The sequence below is a fragment of the Pelmatolapia mariae genome, linkage group LG3_W (assembly GCF_036321145.2).
Source record: "Pelmatolapia mariae isolate MD_Pm_ZW linkage group LG3_W, Pm_UMD_F_2, whole genome shotgun sequence".
Lineage (NCBI taxonomy): Eukaryota > Metazoa > Chordata > Actinopteri > Cichliformes > Cichlidae > Pelmatolapia > Pelmatolapia mariae.
The window spans coordinates 13,990,001-14,000,000 of NC_086229.1; the positions used below are offsets into that span (position 1 = coordinate 13,990,001).

Here is a 10,000-nt window from a genome sequence, read left to right on the forward strand (position 1 = left end):
TCTGCGAATCACGTTCCCAGAAACATGAATGGCTTCTTGTTTGCACCCTGTCGTCCTCGACCGAGATCTCCTGAACCAGTCGGTTGAGTTCTTCAGTTTTGCTTCACTCTGTTGGATTTTTGCAGCCTTTAACTTGTGTTTAACCATTTTCTGCCTTCCAGAATTTACACAGGTGCGTCTCCAGCACGCTTCAAGCCTCTAACCGTCCACATGTCCTCTTCCTCCAGCCCGACAGGTCTCATGTTCCTGAATTCCCAGTCTGGATTTAGAATAAGCCGGGTGGATGGGAGCAAAGCCCGGCTGAGCTAATTACAGTTTACCTTTGAAGCCCCCGCAGGTCTGATCTGAGGTTAAATCACATCACACAGGACGTCTGTCCTCTGACTCCGTTCTTCATTCCTCTCTGAAGTGATTAATTTTTCAATTTGTCATGAATTTTTCATCTTAAACACTCACACTGTCAGTCACAGCACCTTTGCTCCGGGAGGTCTGAAGTGAAACAGAGAAGCTTTCAATTGTCTGAAATTAGACTTCACACATCGTCACCTAACGCCGACCACGGTGACGTGTCCTCCTGCTTCAGAATGAAGCCAAATAGCTTCTTTCTTTTTCCTGCGGACATCCAGCCGTACGGCCCTCCGTGACCCTTTGATGTCTGCCAAACAGAAACTGATTTCTGCATGAAACGCTTTTCTAATATCGCTGATGATCTGAGGCTTTGCTTCCTTCTCACATTTTCTTTGTGAACGTGAACAAAGACGGCATCATCAGCGAGCGCCGGGCTCTGATTAAAGCCTCCACTGCTGTTATCTGAACTTCCTGTATAACCTGTGAGCTTGGGAACAACTCAGCCTCTCACTCAGGGGTTCCTCACTTTTTTAAATGTCTGAATCTTAAAACAATGCTGGCTCACAGAAAGGTGAAAGGTCAACCTGCGGCTGCCGTGAAGCAGATTTGGAGGAAGAGCACAAAGAAAGTGAAACGCTTGAATGAGTGTAAGGCAGCTTTCACAGTTTTGCGGCAGGTGTGCTCACAACATAAGTTTGCCCTTCATATCCGTACCAACCTGGAAGCTGCACACTGTATGTTGGAGATAGAAAAGTGAAAGTTTCAGACATCTGCTCGGCACCTCGTTTCCCCACAGTGACTTTTTCTTTCCCACCTCTCTGTTTATCCTTCTTATTACATCTTTTCTTTCCCCTTCTTCCATCTGTTATAAACCAGTTCTTGTTCCTCGGTAGCTAATGATGGAGAGAGGAGATCAGATCTGTGGCTTCACACCGGCTGGCAGCTGCAGTTCCTGGAGTTTCACATTATAAATTAAACTGGGACTTTCTCATTCGAGCTTCCTAAAACTGACAACAGTAATATCCAGCCTGCGATGATAAAATTTCCCATTGTAGAAATACGGAGAAGTCGAAGAATAGTTCAAGTTTAATTCAGTTTTATTTATAAAGCGCTAAATCACAACAACAGTCACCTCAAAGAGTAACCCTACAGTAATATAGAGAACCCCAACAATCATATGACCCCCTATGAGCAAGCGCTTTGGCGACAGTGGGAAGGAAAAACTCCCTTTTAACAGGAAGAAACCTCCAGCAGAACCAGGCTCAGGGAGGGGCGGGGCCATCTGCTGTGATTGGTTGGGGTGAGAGAAGGAAGACAGGATAAAGACATGCTGTGGAAGAGAGACAGAGATTAATAACAAGTATGATTCAGTGCAGAGAGGTCTGTTAACACATATATGTTCAAGTGCATAGTGTGGAGGATGTCATACGGCCTCGAGGCAGTTGGGTCTCAAACACAATATTTATGAGTTTTTGAATTTGTAAATCGGTCAGATTTGACCCGAACACGACAGGAAGGTTGCACCACCTACTCTCAAAAGTAGATCAGGCAACTTCACAGCGCTGAAGGCTCTGCCTCCCACTTTTATACTTTAAATAGTCTCCAAGTACACAAACATCAGAGTGTAATGAAAGTCTGAGAACTGTTGTGCAGTATAAAGTGCAGTAACTCGGTGAAGGGTGTAACTTGGTAATGTAGTGAATGTTTCTTTGACTTTCAGTAACTGGTCTCCATGTTTCAAAGCCCAGCGCAGACTTCCTTCTCTCATCGTGCTTCTCATTCGCCCCTCAGATCCCTCACGTGAAGATCGGTCCTGAGGAAACGCCCAAGCTGCCGTATCTCCGCTTTGCCTCGGTGACGCTCTACCCGAGTAACGAGGACCTGAGCCTGGCCGTCGGCTCCATCCTGCGCTCCTTCGGCTACCCGACGGCCAGCCTGATCTGTGGCAAAGCAGAGTGTGAGTGTCGTGGTTATTTCCACTGCAGCTCCATCCACACTTAGGGTGGAAACGATGGATTTTAGAGCTGCCACAGTGTCTCCGGTTCGAACATTATGAGACGCTGGTACGTGATGCACATTCACAGAACATGTCACCTTAAACCACGAACACGCCCCGATCCCTGTCCGGTTGCACGTCTTCTCTACTCCTCTCTTTCCTTTCCTAATTCCTCTTCTCTCACACACTTCCTTCCTTCTTCCTTTCCTCTCCTGAGGACTCTAGTCTCCTCTCTTCCTTTCCCTTGTTCCTTTTTCCCCTCCTTCCTCCCCACATCAGTCTCCCTCAGCTTGTTTCCACCTGACTGATCTGCCCCAGCTCTCCGCTCTAACATCTCCCAGTCTTTCGCCGTAGCCTCGGCCCGTTAACGGCCTGTATTGTGGTCCTGAGCGCTGCTGTCAGCCAGTTAAACGCTTTATGGCAGCGATTAGTCGAGACACGCCCGCTGCTTCTGTCGGGGACAGACGAGGTAATGAGCCGGAGGCCGACGCCTCTGAATGTCGAAGCCCAGGTGATGCAAACACAGCAGGCTTCTCGCCGGTTTGTAACGCGACTGCTTTTGAAGTCGTTTCCTTCTGCTGACGTCTGTCTGAGCTGCTCAGGTCAGTCTTTTCTCCCGTCCTGTGATTATTGACCCTGCTCACATCCAGCATGCAGATGTTTTTCACTATGTGAACGTGTCTCATGTTTGGCCCTGCTGTGGGACACCGCCTCAGTGGCAGCGATGCACAAACACCGGCACTGAGTGTAATGGAGAGAAGTGACCACAGAAACGACTGAACAAAAACTGTAATAAGTAAATCCTGCCTCAGCCGTGTGCACTCGTGGGTCCATGTTATTCTCAGAGGAGAAAATTAATGGACTTTCAACATAATCACCTTTATCCCGCTCTGTTTATTGCTTCCTTTTAGGCCTGGAAGTCTGTAGAGCAGCGGCAGTTATTTGTCTCTCTAATGACTCCAAGTCCCATCAATTTTTTTTTTACAAGTCAGAGCAATAATTTTACAAGCAAACAAGCTAAACGCTCAGGCGAGCATCATTTATAGACCCACGCCTCTTTTTCAGCTCCGTGTCAGGCACTTAGAAGCACTTTGGATGAAGAGTTTTGCCGCTGCGTGACGAAACTTTCACAGCCAAATGTTTCTGACTGGGAACCGCAGTCCGCTATCGCTCAGACACGTGTGTGACTCATGCTCCTTTCCTGCCCCGTAGGCCTGCTGCGATTGGAAGAGCTGGTCCGCCGCTTCCTCATCTCCAGGGAGACACTGTCGGTGCGGATGCTGGACGACAGTCTGGACCCCACCCCCCTGCTGAAGGAGATACGTGATGACAAAGTAGCCACCATCATCATTGACGCCAACGCCTCCATCTCGTACCACATCCTCAAGAAGGTCAGTCGTTTGCATCAGCGAGCTCTCGCAGCTTCTTACGTCTGATGCTTTTCTACTTTCAGTCAAAAGGAGTCGACGACTCTGTTCGTCCGTACGGTAGATTCATCATAGCTGCAGCAGAAGGTTTGAAATGGCATATTTGATCCATTTAAGAGTAAACTGCAATGAATAATCTCAGCCGGCTTTAGAGAAGCTAAAAAACCATGTTTCCAAAATCGGCTCGTGTGCAGTCAGCAATAAATTCACGGACTTGGCAGCAACGCGCTCGGCGGTGACATGAGCCAAAGCTTAATGGGAGCTGCAGTGCAAAATCACCACTGAGTACAGAAGTGCAGGTTAAATAAGAAGAATAAGGAACAACAGAGTTTTTATGGTTTAGTTCATGCTCAGGAGCACAGCGTGAGAGAAAAGGAACGGAGCTGAGATTTAATCCTAAAATACAGGAAATATGAAAACCCTCTGATAGCACGACAACACTAATCATTTAAAATAAACCACGATCACAGCATGACACGCCCACTTTGTGCATACAGAGCAGATCAGGACACGTCAGGTGGAAAAAGTTCTGCAGGTCAGACATGACGCGTGTCCATTACACTGAGAGCTGTCTGCCACGCGGCGCCGTATCTGCACACGCCTCGCTGACTTCAGCTAGCTTTAGCGGGGCGTGGTCCCACCGGCTGCAGCTAATGTCCCAAACACATGTGCAGATGTGTCCGATGCAAATGCAGTGTGGTGTGGTGTGATCGTGCACACCTGTATAATGTGGCAGGCTAAAACATGTGGCAGTGCCTGAAAATCCAAAAAAGAGCAAAAAGAAGCGAAAACTCCAAAGAGTTCAGGTCTGAACGTCCTGTGTCTGTTTGAACGTGTCATTAAATGTCTGTCAGCCCTGGTTCCTGTTCTGGAAGCGTCTTCTTCCTCTCTGCTGTTTGCAGGGTAGAACAGGACCTTCAGACACGCTGGGTTGGTTTTGTGCCAAACTGGCTGTGAACGTCGACAGACTTTTAAGCCACGGGCTAAATCGACCTGCGTTTGGCAGGTTGCAGTTTCCCTCTCATAGCAGTAACCTTGCGGGGGTGCAGGAAGTTTAAAATTCAAGACAAAATTACTGAGTAAACTCAGTCAGGACTTTTCAAGTTGGGCTGCTGCAGGCAGGCTGAAGGAGATGTAAGCTGACAGTGTGCAGAAGGTTAATGGATTAATAAGTGAAGCGGCGTGCAGGCTCTGCGGTGTGAGGATGCCAGGTTAAATCCTCCGCTGCCCGTCAGAGCTGGAGACGGCGTGTGTGGATCTGAACGATTCAATATTGTGTCCGACGTCCCGTACGCGTGGAAGGTGAGCGCGCCCCGAGATCAGCTGAGCTGTGACTGAGTTTGAGTCTCTGCTCAGGTCGTTCGAGCCTGAACAGGAAACATTCGAACATAGAAAAGTACTCCAACTGCACCTTCACCTGTCTGCTGCCTGCTGATACCAGGTTTTGGCATATGTTTGGCTGTCCACACTGACTCTAACCTGCTCCTGCTGTGGGGAATCTGCTGTACTCCCGTGTGTCGCATCATAAAGTTTAAAGATATTCCCACCCAGCCGACCCCAGTTACATTCCAGTTTTCTGCTTGCTCGTGTATCTTTAGCTAAATTCAGCCCAGTTTAAATGTCTTTTCACCTGCATCTTACACAATGAGAGCACGCTGCCGTTATTATCATCTCCCTGAAACGTCTTTCATCACTGACGCGTCCTGGAGACGGTAACCACGGTTTCCAGGCTGTTATTAAAGAAGCTTGAGCGATGGTTCCTTTTTAAATAAACTCTGACTCGTTTCCACGGAGGATGCTTAGCCCGCGTTTCTTCTGCTCTTCTGCAGGCTAACGAGTTGGGGATGACGTCGGCCTTCTACAAGTACATCCTCACCACCATGGTAAGAGCTCCACACCTCGCCTTCACCTTCATCGCTCGCCACTTAGTTGGATTCTCCTCATCTCCTCACCGGTCCTTCAATTCCTTCCATAAAGAAGATGCTTCTTAGTGGTTTTCATATTCGTCTGATTCTCCATCTTCATCACTTAGTGACCCATTTTTAACCTCCTCCTCCTCCACAGCTTTCTTCTCCACAGGCTTTGATACTATTGATAACGGCTGATAAAGGAATCGCTCAGGGATCGACATTATTTTGCTCTATACATGACACACCAGCCACATTTATGCTGGTGACTCAATGCTGTAGACCTGCCTTCCTTTCCTTTCCTTTCCTTTCCTTTCCTTTCCTTTCCTTTCCTGTTATTCTTGTTTCCTTTCCTAAAGATGATCCGTTGCCTGATCTTTTTCACGCTTTCTTCTCCTCGGTTTCATTTCCTTTTCTGTCCTCTATCTCTTCATTTCCATCTGTTCTCCTTCCATCCTTGTTTGTGTCGCGTGCAGTGATGGGAATAACGGCGTTACTTTTTTCAGTAACGAGTAATCTAACTAATTACTATTCCTATCGTTACAACGCCGTTACCGTTACTAACACGAAAATGCGGTCGCGTTACTATTTTTCAACAAACAGACGGTTGAAGCTGTGTTCAGCTTACCGCATCTTGTATCAGTTGCGCGGAAGTAGCTGTAAGTAATCTGGACGCTACAGCTTTAAGCAGCTGCGCGCTCCCGCGGACAGCAATCACTTTTTGGCACAACAGCTGGAGCTCAGGGGCAAAACAATCACATGAGTGCTGCTGTTTGACTGAGGAAGAATAAAGTAGGCGTGGTAAGCCAATCACATGACCACTTAAAGATGACAAAGCAGCAAGGTGATATATACCAGTTTATAAATTGTGTTGATAGGCCACGTAAAACCAGAGTCATGATAAGATATACGCGGCGTTTTCCTCAATAGTTTCGTCACGTTTACTGTCTAAGGACAGCGCAGCAAGACCTCTCTGCTTATGAGCAAAAAATTAAAAAAAAAACAAAACAAAAAACAGCCCGTTGGTGTTGGTGGAAAAATGCACCATGTCGACCAATCAAAAATGATATGGCAACATGACAATTGGTTGTTTAGGAAGAGGGGGAAGATTTAGGAGTGACGGCGAGAGAGAGAGAGAGAGAGAGAGAGCGAGTTTTGAGATGTGAGAGATTTGTGACGTTTAGCGTGTTTGGAGTGTGTAGTTAATGTGTTGTCTTGTGTAGTTAGTGTGTAGTGTTGTGGATAGTTTTGTGTTGTGTGTCAGAACAATGAGGCGACTGCTGTCTCCAGGTAGAAACAGGAGTGATACACCTGCTGCTGTCAGACCTGCAGGTATCAGGCTGTGATGTTCTCCTTTATAGTGGACAGAAATAATTTTTTGGAGCGGCACAAATAATTTGTGGCATCTTATTGAAGAACAGCTGATTGTTCTGTAAATAGTTTGAAATGGTTATAAAAAAAAGGGTAAAAGGTAAATGGATGCAAATAACTTTGTTGTTTGCAAAACTTGTGCATATGATTTTAAAATTGACAATTTATATTAAATTTATGAAATATGATTCAATAAACATGTTTGTGGTTGTTACAGTAAAGAATATAACTTTTTCTACTCTGATTTTATGTTTTTTGTCTGATTTTAGATCAATTGTGTTAATACAGTATGTAAAAATGAAAACATAACTGTAAATTCAGACACGTGAGGTTGTGCTGATGATACCAAACAAGGCAAAGTAAATGTTTTTAAAGGTGAAATGTAGAGGAAACATCAGAAGTAGTTAAAAATGGCCAATTATACCCTGGACCCCAGAGGGTTCAACGGTTTTTTAAAGTAACACAATAGTTACTCTTCAAGTAATTAATTACTTTTAGAATATTGTAACTCAGTTACTAACTCAGTTACTTTTTTGAAGAAGTAACTATAATTAATTACTTTTTCCAAGTAACTTGCCCAGCACTGGTGGCGTGCAGGACGCTCCTCTCGCAGCTCCATCGTCAACATGTTACATGTGAGCAGGGTGTTTGTGCTGCTGTTGCTTCAGTTCCCTGTGAGAATGAAGCCTTTCCAGAGGTGCTGTCGGTCAGCCAGATGAGGCCGTTGGTTCGAATCCTGAGCCGATCCGGCCGTACTTGCAGACAGGAACTGAAATAGTAACTCCTGCATGTGGCGAGCTCTCACGGGCGCAGTGAGGTCAGCAAACACTAAGTTCAAATGTTTGCCGTCTGCTCGTGAGTCCATTATTGCTGCTTGTGGCGATATTTTCTCATTACTTCACTCTCCTCCTCTGTTATAGTCTCTATTTTGCCTCCTTCTTTCTTGGCTTGTTTATTCATTTTGTTTCTCCTTCTTCTTCCAACACTTTCTCCTTTTTCGCCTTTCGCTGCTCGTCTTCTCGTCTGAATCTGTGGCGGTTCGTCCGACGCTCCTGCTTCCTGTCTCCTCTCTGGCCCTTTGCTTCTCTCTGCTTCTTTCACTCTTTTCTCTTTTTCTTTCTTACTCGTCTCTTTTTTCCATGCTCTCTGTGCCGCTGCGTTCCTTCGGGATGTTTGTAGGTCACGTGCTAAAACTAAACTCTGTCACCTCCCCCGTTTCACGCATGTCCTCCCCCTCCGCTCCCCTCGTCTCTTGGTGCTCATCACGGATGCACGCTGGTCCCGCCGCCGTTTGTCATCATTAGAATTTTGCTGTTCGGTATCGTGCCCTTGTACAAGAGACTTTGTGTGGATAATAACTCGTCTCCATCTCCGCCCCGACTCTAAACACTGTCGTGTCACATTCTTTAACGGCGCCGTTTGCGCGGGGGCTTGACGCCGCGTTCGCAGACCAAGGACGAAATCACCCCCCCCAGCAGAACCCTGGAAGGGAACCAAAATGAAAATGATTTCTCAACACTTCCACACACACCTGCCGTCTCTGACCTACCTTTAACTTTGCCATAAACACGCTCGGCTGACTGTGACAGGCTGACTTCAGGGCGCCAAGTTCATCGCCGTTTCACCACGAGGAAGGACTCGAGGCTTCAGCGGCCTCTACGTTTATCATTTGTATGAAACTGTTTTCTGATTGGCTGTTCCCCACAAACAGAAGGTTTGAACAGCCTGCTAGACATGAAACCTCCTGGTTGCAGGTTTTAGTCGGGAGTGATCGGAGAGAAAGCTTTGCCTGATATCACGTTCAGGATCATCTCCCTGTGGAGCTCTGGACCGTTTCCAGTGAGGCTGCTGTTCTCAGATCAGTCCCGCTGTGTCCTGCTGTGTGTGCATCAGTGATTAACCTCTGTGATAAAGTGTGTAAACCAGGGGTGGGGGAACGCCAGGCCTGATGGGCCGGTGTCCTGCAGGTTTTAGATCTCACCCTGGGTCAACACACCTGAGTCGGATGATGACTTCATTACCAGGCCTCTGGAGATGTGGAGGGCATTTAACCATTTAAATCAGCTGTGTTGGATCAAGGACACATCTAAAACCTGCAGGACACCGGCCCTCGAGGCCTGGAGACCCCCACCCCTGGTGTAAACAGTCAGATCAGACCGCTTCCCGGTGCAAAGACCAGGTACTTCCACCCACGCTGGTGACGGTCTGCACGAGCTCGAGAGGACGACCTTGAAATGGAAATCAGCCAAATTTCAAACAGGAAACTTTTGCAACTTGCTCTCTGAGCTTTTCTGTCACACCTCATATGCTCGTATGTTGGCTGCAGCTGTAATTCTGTCACGAACCAGCCACTAGAGTTCAGTTTTAGGTGTGAAGTTCAAATATTTGTGTGAAAAAGTTCTGCAGAGTTTTTGGACTTTGATGATAAAAAGCTCATCGCTGGTCAGAGAGAGGAGCCTGAACCACAGCCTGATGGTGCGACGAGTGCAGGAAGTCTGCTTTTCACTGGACAGCACATGGAACTGGGTTTGGTTAGGACGGAGAGCCTGCTGGAGACTTGCTCAGTTTAGCCAGGTGGGCTGATCGCCTGCTGTCAGTGCACTAACACGGGGACGGTGGATTTTTATGATCTCAGATGTACGTGTGGAAATATGTTTGAGGTTTGCTGCTGCTGAAAACGTGGCTCCATGTGAGTCTGTGAGAGAGTCAAACAACATCAGAGGAAGTTGACTGAGTTTCAGTGAAGTGGTTGGAGGGTCTCGCGTTTCCTCCGGAGTGATGCCATCTGGACCGCCTCCTTTACTTACCTGCATCATGGCGTCCCGTCCAGTCGCCGCCGTATGTTGGCAGCGGCACTGATTCGGTCCAGATTGAAAAAGTTCCCCAGCATCTCCTTCCAAACTCTCCGCTTTAAGGTTCTCACCTCAGCTGTAAGTGGAAAAGCAACACCT

At 47.1% G+C, this 10,000-nt stretch overlaps 1 protein-coding gene across 2 annotated transcripts in view; it reads left to right on the forward strand.

The window, feature by feature from the left end:
* LOC134624235 (glutamate receptor ionotropic, kainate 5-like) overlaps window positions 1-10,000 on the forward strand; it is a 205,449-nt gene that overhangs the window by 145,494 nt on the left and 49,955 nt on the right. For both annotated transcript variants that reach the window (XM_063469197.1, XM_063469198.1), the window contains 3 exons: window positions 2,140-2,305; window positions 3,557-3,735; window positions 5,601-5,654. In XM_063469197.1, coding sequence (XP_063325267.1) covers window positions 2,140-2,305; window positions 3,557-3,735; window positions 5,601-5,654 — 399 coding nt within the window. The remainder of the gene's footprint in view (window positions 1-2,139; window positions 2,306-3,556; window positions 3,736-5,600; window positions 5,655-10,000) is intronic.